Source organism: Polyodon spathula, chromosome 11 (genome assembly GCF_017654505.1).
Source record: "Polyodon spathula isolate WHYD16114869_AA chromosome 11, ASM1765450v1, whole genome shotgun sequence".
Classification (NCBI taxonomy): domain Eukaryota; kingdom Metazoa; phylum Chordata; class Actinopteri; order Acipenseriformes; family Polyodontidae; genus Polyodon; species Polyodon spathula.
Genome location: NC_054544.1, coordinates 13457919 through 13473352, shown reverse-complemented (window position 1 = coordinate 13473352; position 15434 = coordinate 13457919). Strand labels below are relative to the sequence as shown.

Genomic DNA, 15434 nt, shown 5'->3' with positions numbered 1-15434 from the left:
ATCTCCCAGTTACACATATATGATTTAACTAGAATAAAACTATTGAAGTCATCTTCTGTAGGACTTCTGAGAATGCGTTTTTTGAGAGAGAGAGAGAGAGAGAGAGAGAGAGAGAGAGAGAGAGAGAGAGAGAGAGAGAGAGAGAGAGATTCCATGAGAGGGCGCCAGTGGACTCATATATTCAGATTTTAAAAAACAAAACAAAACATTTAAGCAAGTCATTTGTACAGTAATTGAACTTCAGACTCTCTTACACTGAAATCCAATAACGTGTTTTTTCTTATGGAGAGCAATTGTACAAAATGTGAATGACCTTATAGTTTAAATGCAAAATCTTAAGTAATATTAACTGACATGATTTTTTTTTTTTTTTTTTGCCTAAACGTCATTAAAATGATTTTCCCGTCTTAATGATTAAAATGTGAGTCGCTCTGGGACTGGGCAGTCGTTTACATCAAAGGAAAATAGAAATGACGCATTTTGGTTCTTGGCATCAAAGGACTATGATTTATTGATTGTGTAAAAACACATTTATATTGCATTTGATTAATCACTTGGTCCAACATACTTCATTTCATTGCAGAAATCTTATTATTAATAAAGTATGTTGAACACCATCGAATATTGGTGGCTGAAATTATATGAATATTAATAATAGATGTATTGATATCTGGAAATGTAGTTACCAGCGCTTGAAAAGCTCTTACAATCCGTGGTTATGTATAGTGGGGGTGTCATTTAAACGCTAGAATGTGATGATCATTAACTACAGTACTTTTTCGCAGTACTGACACCGAATTGGCTAAGCGCTTAGTCTATCAATAAAGATAAATTAATAAAAACAGTGACGTATCTAAATTACAGCCTACTGCTGAAGGGTACATTTTTGGAAACAGCGTGTGCAGTCGTTTTTGTGTCTATGCCTCTCCTTTTGAGATGGTTTTCCGCTGTATGGGTCATGATACACTCGTGGCGACCTATTTTTAATGGTAATGACACCTGTGATGTGTAGTTTGTATTGGGCACAGCTTGTTAATTTACCGCAATAATAACATGTAATACACATAGAAACAATGTCACCGGTTACAATCTATTGAAGAAATCAAACAATGACTTTCACGGTAGTAGGTTTTTGGTGTTAATCTTTCCTATTACATGCATACCATGATAAATAAAGTATTAAATAAACTAACTTATGTTGGTCTAGTTTAAATACTGAAATACTATTATGTAAATAAAAGTGAGATGAATTTATATAATTCTGTTCATGAGCAGAGCAGGGTCTCTTTTCCCAATAACAGAAGTATTTGGACCTCACGATCGTTGTAACGATCAACGTGCGGCTGCTTCCACTCTCTTGTGTTTCCCAAATCCCCAAGTGAAAGTGCAGCGTGTTCGTGATGTGGCTTTAAATAGCTTCACCTGGGCTTTATTGGGAAACGTATTGAAACAAATGCACGGAGCTGCTTATATAAGAATGATAGTGTTCTTGTAAAGCAAACGAAAAATGCGCCGCTGGTTGAAATGCAGGCAAAATAAGTGAAAAAAAAAATTATTTACCCTAAATGAGTTAGAAATATTACATTAATGAAGTAAAAATAAACAAGCATATATTATTCTGAAAAAAAAAAGTACTAACGAATCAAACAAAAAAGAACAAGCGGGAGAGAGAGATGGCAAAGATTGTGCAGGAAATGGCAGAATTTTGCATATGTGAAAGATCATTGCAGCGAGCTATAGGAAGGCGCCTACGGTGCTGCTGACGATTCACAGCAACAATATATATATATTAACCCTCTTTTTCCTGAGATCTTTGTCAGACCTACAGGAGCAGTTTCACCAATACAATTATAAAGTCACAATGTTCAGGGTAAAAAACAACTTGCATTACAAAACACCAGATGACCACCTATGTGTCTTATCAATGTAACATTGTCAATGTGCTACTGTGGACCATGTGGTTTTGATAGCACATCATTTATTAAGATATTTAGTAAAGGTGAGCCATTTCCTGAAGGCCATATATTTATCCAGACTGTAAAACAAGGCAGCCTATTGAAATGCATGTCCCGCAATTTTTACAGGTTCTCTTCTCTGTTCAGTAAAACGTGACAAGGCCTACAGTAATCATTGTGTGTGCATATTAGGCATCGTTGAATAGTGTTTGGATTTTTGATTTACTCTTGATGGCAGTCATGTATATTTTGAAGAGATATTAAAAAAATACATTCCCTGTCTGTTAAATATCTTAATAACTTGTAAGTAGATAAATAGCTTCGCGCTCAGCGCCGCGTGGTTAGGTAAATTATCTTACCTTTCTTTTAGCACAACCACGTTCGGTATTTCTTCTAAACCCTTTTATGTGTGAAAAGAGTAGAAAACAGTGAGCAGTATGGAAAAATAAAACGTTTTGTTATCAGTGGAACTTTTTTTCAAAATTAGTTGTATGGTGTTTATTATGTGTGGGGAATAAATTAACTTGCACCCTTTCAGTCTTAAAATAGAACACATTTCTATTAATTCGATTCGATTGTCTTTTCGATTAAAATCCATACAGGTGTTCTGCAGTTAGTTCGTCTGATTCCAGCTCATTTTTCCTCAATATGTTGCAGTTTACTGTGAGCAAGCTACTCTGCATCTGGAAATGCATTCTCAACAGATTCCTATCAAGTGCTTTGTTAAAGTGAGTGGAAGAAACAGAAAATGCTGATTAATAACAGTGTTTTGAGTTATATTTAGACACTTGTATTTAATTAAAAACCGCTTGAATCGTCTAGGCTCTATTACATCAACAACATGTAGGATGGAAATCTACAGGTGTAAATTGCATTTGCATTTAAACTTTATCATATATTAATATATAGTATAGTCGTAGTCGTAGTTTTATCATTTGTTTTTACAAAACAATTAACTCAAGATATATTTTGAGGTTCAATATAATACCATTTTAATTATATGGAATGTTGATGCATGCTCAAAGATAATCGAAGCTACATTGTTTTAAACACTTTGTGAGTTGTCTGTTCTTATTGTATTTATTTTAAGGACCGTTAGTATACGAGATAGCATTATAATTGGGACCGTGTTCATTTGCAACGAATTAATTAATTCATCTGAGGCCTATTTTTATAGAATTTAAAACAGCTCAAATTACTGCCAAATGTAAATGAATAAATAAAGAAATACATTTTTTAAAGTGTTTAAGAAGAAATTCAAGTGTATATTCTCGACAGTATGCAATCTAAGACGATTTCATTATTGTGTACTATGCTAGATTGTGAAATTAATATTTCTTTGGGTCCGTATTTATGTTGTCATTGATTCATTCTTCCTCTCTAGCTCATTAGATTTCGATGAAGAAAGATTTGATGTTAATGTAATTAGTATGTAATTCTGATGTACATAATTACTGTAATTACAACACTCAGGTAACCCAGTTTATGCTAAAAGGTTAGCTTCAAGCTCCATAGACTTGTATTTCATCCTCTAAAAACCAGTATTACTGGAACAGTTTCCCCTTTCTTGTTCAAACACAAATACCTGTATATAGTGTAGGTAACTCTTTCCTAAAAGCACCTGCAATCCAGTAGCCGTTTTGTTTAATGATCTGGCTAGATTCATTGTGTTAGATAAAATAAGGAATAGTGTTCCTATTGTTTACTTGATTTTAACATGATATCGTGAGTTTTGTTATTTTAAACAATGAAAGTGCCGGTTTTATTTCACGAGCTTCAATGTAGCTTCGTGGTCTGCGGGCATGTCAATGCTGTTGGTATGGGACTCGAGCATTAATGAGTTGGAAATAAAGAAAAATGTCTGCTCAATGATGTAGTTGGAGTCACCGGTGGAAATACAAAAAATGACAGTTGAAAAGATTCTGAGACTTACTATAGTTCTATATCAGTGTAGGGTATATGACATGTTTTTATTTTCTGATACAAAAGTAAAATAGTCAAGAAAGTGATATGAAAAGAAAAGAGATGTACTTACGAATAGGTAGGTTAGAGAGCCACATTCAACAACCAATGTATGATCAGATTCTAGGAGGATCGCTCTGTGTGATTTCAGAACATAGCGTGTTGCAAAGTGCTCGGATTTTCTTCAATGGTGTGGTGACACTTTTTACCTGTAGATGGTGCCAAGGTGTTGGAAGCGTAGCGTTGATAACGTTCAAATAGAAATAATTGACGAAGTAAAATAAATATTGTCAGATGCACAAATTCATAAGAGTAGACTGCAATTATGAATTAAAAAATGATGGTAGTTGTTTAGGAAACAAAATTTCTAGAAGTATTTTGTACCAGGCAAGTGTTATCTGGTAATGTAGACAACTTTGTATAGACACATTTATCTCACACATTTAGATGTGTTTTGCATTTTCTAAATCTTATATCGTGCGTATTTATTTATTTATTTATATACATATTTAGGCATTATTGTTTGGTATTTTTGTCTTTATGTAACGCATTAAAACTCTTTGATATTCTCAATTGGAAAGACACCATGTATTGTGCTGTTCATCTTAAATTAAGGTTTTAATCTGTTAAATAAAATATATTATGTGTATATTTTGTATGTTAATATTAATAGGCCTAATAAATAACAACATATCTATCTATCTATCTGTCTATCTATCTATCTATCTATCTATCTATCTATCTATCTATCTATCTATCTATCTATCTATCTCTCTCTCTCTCTCTCTCTCTCTCTCTCTCTCTCTCTCTCTATATATATATATATATATATATATATATATATATATATATATATATATATATATATATTTTCCAAGCTCATATTTTTGGAGGGAGTCTAGAATGATGGACATATTTTGACCTGGAGGCCAAGGAGGCCTTTGATCAGTGAGCTGGGAATTGTGACATTGTGTCCTGGCGGAGACTGGACCTGGATGCTTTCCTTTTATCTCTTTTCATTGTAGCAGGAAAACAAAGCTGACTTCTGCCCGACACCCAGCAAGAGAGCATTCCAGAAAAACGCAACAAAAGCCAAAACCGACAACACCTACTGTCTGCCACCACAAGCGACTCCTTCCCCACGGATTTGACCTCACTTAGATCGTGTAAATCTTATACCAAAGACACGCAAACTGTGTGTTTGATTAAGCATAATAAATAAAAAAGCACACCCTAATATCAAATAAATCTTTGTTTTCCTTTAGAAAGATAAGATAATTATGTTCTATTTCATCTTTAAAACATGATCTTTAGTGCTCGTTCAAAGTCGCTGTAAACATTGATGTAATTAATCAATTTAAATTAATATACAATGTTGACATCATCAAATTCACATTAGCAGGGAACTAAAAACTTACTTGTTATTGCCAGTAAAGTGATGTTGAAATTGCACAAATCTTTCCATTTGAATCCGTTACACTGTAAATCAAATATTCAACAATTAAGTATTACACTTGTATAACATTATCAACACATTCTATAGTAAGTTTGGTAACATAAAATAATTATTATTGTGTGTGTTTGTGCGCGCGCGCGCGTAGGCGTTGTCAGTTGAAATTAACACGTTAAAATGGGTTTTTGTTTTACATTTCATTCCTAAACATTCGGTTTTATAGTCTATGTTGCAATGCTTTATATTTTTCTCTGTATGAAAATGTAATTTATTTAAATCTACTCATATTAATGTCTGAATAATGACAATGTATTTTTTTAAGTGATATATGTAGCCTATATATACAGTTTCCCTTATCTTAGCTGTAAAGCCAGCTGTCAGAGTACAAAAGGAAATGAAAATAATAATTTTCCTCTAAATAATTGCCTTCTGGTCAATTTAACTGTGCGGTTTTGAAAGAGACTGTGTAAATGAGATTCCTGTCCCTAACGTGTTCCCAGGCCTGGTCCCCCACTCTAATTATTCTTCGGGGTTTTCTTTAGAATCGGACGCTGCACTGGGTAATCACAAAGAAGTCGGAGAGCATCCTTGAACCTTTTCAGTGTAGAGCTACTGATATTCAAATAGCATGCGAGCACCGTTTGACTGCAAGGCGACACAAGCATTTCAAATTCTCCATTTGCATACGTATTTTCCTTTTCAAAAGCAACGGAACAGCTATAGCATCAAATCAAGTGTCCCGTTTTTCTTTCTTCTTTGCTTTAAACCGCTTACATGTATTCTTGCCAGTTCTCCGTTTGACATGCAAATGGAAGCAGTTAATTTGGACAATTAAACTAGATATTCAAGGGAGCTTTGTCACTACTACTCTCGAGAGTTTTCCCTTTGGACAAGAGCAGATAAAGTTGGGAGAACAATGGTGTCTTGGAGATTAATTAGATATTTGATAAGACATGAATCCCTGATAGGGAATACAAGGCACAGGAGACTGCTGTGCTCCAAGTCAAAATTAATAACATTTAACAGGATTTTCATGTATGTTCGGGCTATTAGCTACCCATGTATTCAGAGGAGAAAGCATGGACGCCAGCTCTTATAGTTGTATATTTAACCAGTCATATATCATTCATACATGATTGGTTTTATAATAGCATGTTGTATATTTATTTCGTTGGATCCACGTCTCCAGTTGTGATTTGTAACACTGATGAATAATAATGAATAATTGCCAATGTAACTGCATAGTGCGGACACATATTTGTGGAGTTACACATTGCAATACAATAAAATACACATTTTAAAATATAAATACTTTTCTTTGAATATTAACAAAAACGAACTAGGTGCCCAAAATAATTTCATAAAACAACAAATATGAATATAGATTTGATGATTAGATTTCTTTAATGATAAGAAAGTTTATACTTGCGCAATTTTATACAAGTAAATGCTTCAAATCTCTTTAAAATATTAGAGTCAAAATTACTTGAAGTAAAGGCATGGTTAACTCGTTTTAAATAGTATTTTACATACATACTGATATCCACAAAGTGCATCAAAAGTAAAAGGAAACTCCCTGAATTTCAGGAACCGAGCCACAAAACTAAATTAACATTTACAAGAAAAAAATAATAACATGTGCTTATTAATATTATTAGCTGTACAAAGAATGTGTGAGACAATAGTCCAGATGCGTTCATCAGAATTCCTCACCTTTTAGTTCCTTACAAATAAGTGTTTTGTTTCTGCTTTTTACAAGAACTCTGGGCTTGCCGGTTTAGACGAACGTCTATTACCATATTTATATAATTATTATAGGATACCGGTCTTCTTAATTTTTTCAAAAAATAGTTTCTCTTCCATGGCACGTTTCTGTTGTTAACCTAGTTGTACAATTTTCTCATTTTAAATATGAAATCTTCACGTTGACCACGTTGCTTTTCATATTTTCATTTTTGCTTCCCAACTACCAAACCCGTTTTCATATTCAATAAACTTTACAGTGTTCCTTTAACGTCAATTGCTTTAGCTTTTTGTTAAAGCCAAGATAGATCCCAAATAGTTTATAATTCTTAGAATACGTGGATTATGGTTCGGTTTGTATAGGGGTGTCCTTTCCCTGCACTCTGTGCACCCCTTCTAGAATGAGGTCCGGCGATTCGGATCTGGGGGTTTCCAGATTGCTGGTGTCAGTGTCGCTGTCGCTCCCCTTTTTGCCTCCTCCGCCGGCGCTGTGGGTTTTAATGTGTTTGCTCAGGTGGTCGCTTCTCATAAAACGTTTGTTGCACACCGGACAAGCAAACCTTTTCTCTCCAGTGTGAGTCCGGAGGTGCCGCTGAAGTTCATCAGACCTTGTGAATCTTTTGCCACAGAAGAGCCAGTTGCAGACAAACGGTCGCTCCCCAGTATGCCATCTCAGGTGGGCCTTGAGGTGAGACGTCTTGCCGTAGACCTTACCACAACCAGGTATGTGGCAGCTGTGGAGCCCCTTCCTTCTCAGGCTGGCCCCGGCTGGCCCGAGACGCTCTGCTTCTTGACAGTTGGGGCAGTCACAAGTTGCCCTGCCCGAATACCTCCTTGCAGATCTGGCTGAGCCTCCAATCCCCGTGGCGGCTCCCGAAATCATGACATTGGCTGTGGAGGAGTCGTACGCCGGGATAACGGGTTTGAAACCTTCTTGCGTCAGTAGGTGTTGTCCTGTAGACAAAAGATGAGACGCTGTAGGGCTTATCCCGGTGGAACTAAACGCAGAATGAGTCAAAGTGGAAAAATCAGGGTTGTAGCTGCTTAACTGGGAGTGGAGGGAAGCTTGGGGTGCCCCGGAATGAAGAGAGGTCTGAAGAGTGCTGGCTGGGTTCTGAACCTCCAGCCACGAGCTTGGGTTGGTGTGAACATCCCACCAAGGTGACGCTCCATTGGCAACTTCGCTTGAGATGCTGGAGTGAAAGCCAGATTTGTACCATGATTCGTATGGATGCGCCATTCCTACCCTGGGGTACAAGGTTTCAGCTGAAGTATGGACTTTAGAGATAAAAGCCGACTGCCCCGAGTCCTGCGAGGAGACACTAGCTGAGTTTGAAAACAGGCTACTGTAGTCTGCACCAAATGCCGATGAGGTCGGGGAAGTGGACGTTATGCAGAAAGCACTGTTGGCTGAGCCAGCGTTAGAGGTAAGTCCGGTGGATCCTCGGCTTGTGGTCACAGCGAACCCGGAGAGACCAGACCCAAGGTTACAGCTGGAAGAAGATCTCTTCCAGGGATGAAATCCGCCCTTCGCGAACGCGCTGGAGTCAGGCAAAGTAGTTAGTGGGCTTGTGCTACCAATTTTGTTGCAAGTTGCCGCCAGCATGGCTAAAGGAGTAGTTCCAAATCGTGGTTCTTCCTGGTAACAGAAAAGTTTAAAACTGTTGATTGCAAACATAAACCTTATTACAGACTGAAATGTATGTTATTTAAAAATGAACATATTTAACGAGATCAAATGTATGCTCAATAATGTCTAACCTCGCAATTATTATAGATATTATTTATTATATATATATATAATATATATATAATATATATATATATATATATATATATATATATACATATATACACACACACACACACACACACACACACACACACACACACACACACACATCAATTCTGTTAATGTTTGTATTTTTGCCAGTTAAATACAGTTGCATATTCTGCTTTTTTTAAATCAAAGAAATATTGTATCGAGAAAAATAAATCTTTTTTTTTGACAGAGCCAGGTTAGCATAGACAAAAGTTTTTGTTGTTGTTTGTTTGTTTTCTTTTGTGCTTTTTTTTTTTTTTTTTTTTTTTAAATCATTCCTGTTTACATTTTACAATTAACATTGTGGGTAGCGTAAACAGAAAGCTTAAAACACAGCTAAACGGTTTAGCCTGAAATATATAATTAAGAACACACACAGTAACCTACTTTGTACACATTACAAGTTTCAGTCATCATATCAGAAATACAATTTCGTTACGCTTAAATAACATAAATCGACAATACAAAACGCTAATCCACTTAGTTGTATTTGTTGACTTGCCAACTAAATTGCAATGATCAAGTAAACTAAAAGCAAACTTTAGAAGCACTTAATCTACTGCATCTTATTGTTCTAACTTACCCCAAGTATAGACGTTGCCATAGCCAGGGCCTGCTTTGTGCTGAAATACAGCAGTACAAAAAGTAGACTGCGCTGTGCGTGTCAGTTTGTTTGCTCTTCCTCACCCTTTACTACAGTTACACTAGTGACTACACTCTTGGCTCAGAGCTCCTAACTACCTAGTTGTAGGGAGCGCGCGCTTTGAAGTACAGCTGGTCAGAGCACCCAGCCAATCTAAAAGCTGGAAGCGCAGCAAAGCAGCAAAGCTCGGCCAATAAGGCACTCCGAGATGACAAAAGTATTGTAGCGCTGCACGTCAATCAATAACTGTTGCCTAGACCCATCATTCAAGACCTCAGAACCCGGGTATTTTTTTATCTTTTTTTTTTTTTTTTTTTTCTACACGCTTCACTATCTTTATATTTCATAGATTCCTCTACTCTGTTCACTTTAACGCACAAAGAATTGCATTTCTCCAAAGGGTAAGCATAAGGGTTCACATAACTTCAATGCGCTCTTGGCAAGTCTATTTTTAAATGGTATTTATTTTACTTCTGTGGTTATCTTAAATAATGACTAACACATATAGAATAACGATTAGGTCTTGCTTCATTCTCTAAACATTTCGTGTTACCTTAAGTAAATATGGATTTTTAAAACTCAAACAGTTAAGACTTATCGTGTGGTTTTCTAAATGGATAATTTTAAAATGAGTATCTAACTATATAGAAACTGAAGCAGTATAGCGTGTTATACACAGTTATGTACGTTCTGTTACAAAATGCACTTTGCTTATGTTACTGTGTATTATAACCATAATTATGTAACATTTAAAGAGATACTTAATAATAGCAAGTTTATTTTCTTTTTAACTCCTTATGTGTACGTTGTGTTGTTCCTTTCAGGTTTTACAAACTGATGTTCGGTATACAGCTTGATAATAAAATGTCCACAAAAAAGAGAAAAGGAATGTATCCTTCTCAGTGTGTTCTGCACGAAATGCGTGTTGGAGGTACCTGGAATTTTATATAGCACTCTAATTGTATAAATTGCGCATAATGTACGGGTCCCGTCAGTGAATTGCAAATTGAATTGCCGAACTGAACTCTACATGAAGCAAGAAACAAACTGAAGCTTACCCATGGGGACCATAACCTAGATCATATGGACTATATGTATGTCTCATCTGAAAAAACTGTCGGAAGAAATATAGGAGGCGCGTGCAGGAGTCGACTCGGGATCGAGTGTCTTACAACAGGTGAATCCTTCAATGCATGAGAGAGAGAGAGAGAGAGAGAGAGAGAGAGAGAGAGAGAGAGAGAGAGAGAGAGAGAGAGAGAGAGAGAGAGAGAGAGAGAGAGAGAGAGAGAGAGAGAGATTTGTTAGGTGTATGGGACATGTCTTTCAAAGTTTTGTCTATATTCTATGGGGGGGGGGGGGGGGGGGGCTGTACGATTAATGAATTATCGATGGCTTGTGCTATATTTAAATAGGGTACATTTGACAGAAATCTTCCCAGTGCCAGTTGTTCTTTTTCAGTTAAGAAGGCATTTGAAAAAAAAATCAATGCGTTATGCCAATGTGTTACGCTGGCTGTTAAAACATTTAGGGGTAATGACAATGTAACAATGGTAGCTTTAGGGTGAATCATCAATCCTTTTAAAAGTTAAAGCAATTATCGGGAGAATTACTTTCAGCAAACGTTACAGTATTCAAACCGGCCAAATAATATTCTATTATATGAACGCTGCCAGTCAGCCTAAGTGTAATTTGTGCAAAGGCTCAGTGCTTTAAATCCCCACCTATGGAGAAGTGAATATAAAACAATTTCTCTGACTCACAAGCTCAACGGAGCTCAACAACTGCTTCATTTTCGCAACCATGACAATTTAACTAGAATGACATTAGCGCTGTTAAATGTCTATTCTGCATAAACAAATTTGACTGAAATGCAAAATTGCAAGACCGCATAGAAATGTACATACAAAAAAGTATTTTTTTAATTCCAGGTGCTCCGATTTTTTTACATTTGTGTCACTATTTTAGATTGTAAACCTTATTCCTTGAAACAAATAGAGGTTTATATTGTGAGTTTCTATCAAACCTGTCACAAATGTTCCTTTGCATTAGCACCCCAGTTTTACTTGCAGCAGAATATATATATATATATATATATATATATATATATATATATATATATATATATATATATATATATATATATATATATATATATATGCTCTCTCATGGACATTAAAAAGTGAACACCATCAGAAAAATATTTACCTTCGCAGGTAGCAGAGACTTATTATTTTGACATGCAAATGCAACCTTTTAAAAGATTTGAACATAATGGATATTAACTATTTTGTGACGTTTAATTTGTTGATGAAATAGCCGAACATAAACGCGTTACTAGGGTTATATTTTCTAAAATTTTAAAGACTATCAGAACTGTTGCCTTTGGAAAACCACATCTGTTGGGGAAATACTGCAAATGTTGGTCTAGGATACCCATTGTTTGCAGTAATTCTTTATGCACTATATCTATAAATTATCTGAGATCTTTGCATTTTATCTGGGGTTAAAGGACGCCGCGAACTAAAGGGAGAGGGAGCTCGTTTGTCAAAGAGAGGAAGATGAATGTTCAATCTGGAGTGCAGGGTTTTAATTAGAGCGATTATTCCGAGATTATTCAACATACTACTGCTTTTTCAATTGGCGGTGAGCTATACATTGTTGGGAAAAGCACCGAGATCCTCAACCTGAAATTAAATCGAAAAAAATGAACCGAAAGATACCAACTGAATAGTTAAATAATGGCATATTGCGGTATACAAAAAAAAAAAAAAAAAAAAAAATGTGTGTGTGTGTGTGTGTGTGTGGGGGGGGGGGGGGGGGGGGGGTATATATATTCTATTTCTGCTTATTTTTCGTTGGATAGTTATAATATGTCGTTCAGAAAATTGAGACGATTCACAACATGATTAGTCTATCACAGGTCCTGAAAAAATGTATTACATTTTATATGCAGATGAATCATATTCTCCATTATCAGTTTCTTAACAAATGTACAATCGCAATGCTAAAATAAGCAATTACTTTTACTGATCGGTAGTAGTCATCACTGAATTATATGAGAATTGAAAACGGTTGATTTAACTTGTTAATACCGATATTCTTAATATTCAGCATGGTGCACATCTTCAGTACAGATAATTAGGTATTCATATCACACGTTTGTATATTAAATAGGCTGCATGGAAGATGATTTAAGCTGATACTGTGCATATGACATTTATTGTAGATGATGACTACATGGCTTGATTTTTCCAGATGCAACAAAAAACACACTACATATTTGATCTATTCATATGTTAAAATGGTGTTTTTATTGTCTGTAATAAGCGGATTATATCACTGAAGGCACTGTGGGTTCAACATAAGTCTTAAATGGGATACTGAAGCACTTCACGTTCAAATACAAGCGTGCGGTACTTTTCTGGTGGCAATTAGGAGCCTATTATAAGCCATTAGATTGATCAATGTACCTTAAACAATGTGAATGATTTATTTGATCAGAACAAAACGTTCTGCATCTATTGTAGTGATGCTGGAACCAGCCTTTGACTGAACGTACATCCATCACTGCGTTAAACAACAGAAGCTCAGTGATTAATCCAGGTCTATTTATAATAAAACTCCATACAAAGGAAATTCGACTTGCTTCATTTCTATGTTATTAGAGCCTCGCCTTCAGTCTGTCAAAAGACCCAGGGTGTTGGAATTAAGAAACCAATGAAAGACTCAGCTGGTAGCCGAACGGATTAATTCACCTTTTACCTAAAGGCGGAAAAAAAGATTTTCTGCTTTGTAAACAACTAAGCACCTAACCTGTTCTGCATAGTCTTAAAAGGTCTTATTTTGATTGAGTTGTAAAAACATATGTAATTAAAATGCTAATTCAACAACAACTAAATTAACCTGTAAGTTTAAATCACAGCAAAATAAACGCATTAAAAAAAAAAAAAAAAAAAAAAAAAAAAAAGACAGGCGATCCCGACTAAACGCTTCAATACCTTCCTAATCCTTGGTTTAAAAGATGAACTGTTTCTAAAATGTTTGATTGAAATAATATACCAAAACAATTTCCATCAGCTGAGATACAAACGCAGTTAAAGGACTAATCAATTAATATAGCTTAACCATACCGACCGTTACAATGTAAGCAAAATCACTGATCCTATGCACATTTAAATGGTCTATAAATGGTTATATCAAATATTAAGTATGCATAGTGTGCATTGCTCCTGAGCGCTGTTTGCTGAAAACACCAAATCGACTGAGATTTAAGAGGAGATGGCTATAACATATTAAATGACATATTATGAAATGCTTCTAAGATGCAATGAATATGTTGATGTTAATTTATGGTGTGTGTGTGTGTGTGTGTGTGTGTGTGTGTGTGTGTGTGTGTGTGTGTGTGTGTGTGCGTGCGTGTGTGTGTGTGTGTGTGTGTAAGGCTAAACTCAACATATATTTAATCAATTGTGAATTAAATGTATATTTCCCATTTTCAGCATCTCAGTCCTAATGGTTAGGCATTTGTCAAGTTTATGTTAACTTACTTTTAAAATGAATATGTATCAAGGATTAATCTTACTTAGCTTGACAAGGTATAAGAAAATATTTTCACTTCGGGTTATACATTTTACCACAAAAATAAACGTTTATTGGTACCCGATATATTACATGTGTGTTATTTATTTCCTAAAGCGTCAGTAATTTACTAAACACAAGCATGGAATAATACTTAACATGACTTTCTGTCCACAATCTAAATTACTGGTGAAAATGATTATTTTATGAGGCCTATGAGATTGTAATCTAATTTCTGTGTTTTATTTGGTCATCACAATGTTCATGTTGGTTTTAAATTTAGTGTTGCCTACTTTCCAACAACAATTATTATTATTATTATTATTATTATTATTATTATTATTATTATTATTATTATTATTATTAGCCTTATAAAGGTTTGTATGAAACATCGGTAAATCTGTAAGCCTCACCTGATACTGGATGATATTTCGAACTCTGTGACGTGTAATTGTAATATAATGCTTTAAACAAACAAACACAAATCTATTGGATAAGGTAAGTCACAAAAAATCACGCAATAAACATATTTTATGAATCATAAAGACAGCAACGAAATAAATCTATAAGCCAACATACATAAACACGAATCTACCAGAACAACCATATCTTTTGAAGCCATACATTATTTAAAGGGCTAGACAATTTATTTAAAAAACAAATCACTAATTGAACATATCGCCTACACTGTATTTAATACATATAGCTAGCTACTGTTCAATTGCATACCCGTTCCGTTTGTGTGGGTTATTGGCATGTCGTTCTTGGGACTTAATCACGTAACCCATTTAGAGCTAATAAAGAAAAACAATTACTTTAATAGCAAAAAAAAAAGCGGCAGTCTTTCCAAATCACATTCACTTTAATACTTTCTGTAACCCGTTTAACACATTCAAATATATATTTAGCTGGGTTTGTGTCTGTATTTTTTCTGGTTCTTGTACAATAATGTACAAACATGATCTATGACATGATATGGAACAATTTAAATAAACAATATGACAAAGTATCATGTAGGAAATGTATTTGAATTTATTTCACACAATAACTGCATGCTTCCAATTAGTTTACGTGTACAAATAAGCACTTTTTATTATGTTTGAGCAATGCAGCTAAAATTGTGCTGGACATAAACATAATTTTCTTAAAATCTAAAAAGGTTTATCGTGATTATAATGCAGAATCCATTAAAGAATTGAGTAATAATCAGATATCATTTACATATGGTCTGAAGCCAAGTTCCTCAATATCATAGAACACATGTAGTGTATTCTATTT

At 35.0% G+C, this 15434-nt stretch overlaps 1 protein-coding gene across 1 annotated transcript; it reads right to left on the bottom strand.

Annotated features, from left to right (window-relative positions):
- Positions 1 to 6797: 6797 nt before the first annotated feature.
- LOC121322775 (transcription factor Sp9-like) lies at positions 6798 to 9554 on the bottom strand. The gene is made up of 2 exons (XM_041263065.1): positions 9519 to 9554; positions 6798 to 8752 (listed from the first exon to the last, which is right to left on the bottom strand). The coding sequence occupies exons 1-2, from the start codon at positions 9537 to 9539 to the stop codon at positions 7457 to 7459; spliced, it is 1317 nt and encodes a 438-aa protein (XP_041118999.1). The 5' UTR covers positions 9540 to 9554; the 3' UTR covers positions 6798 to 7456.
- Between the last annotated feature and the right edge of the window lie 5880 nt (positions 9555 to 15434).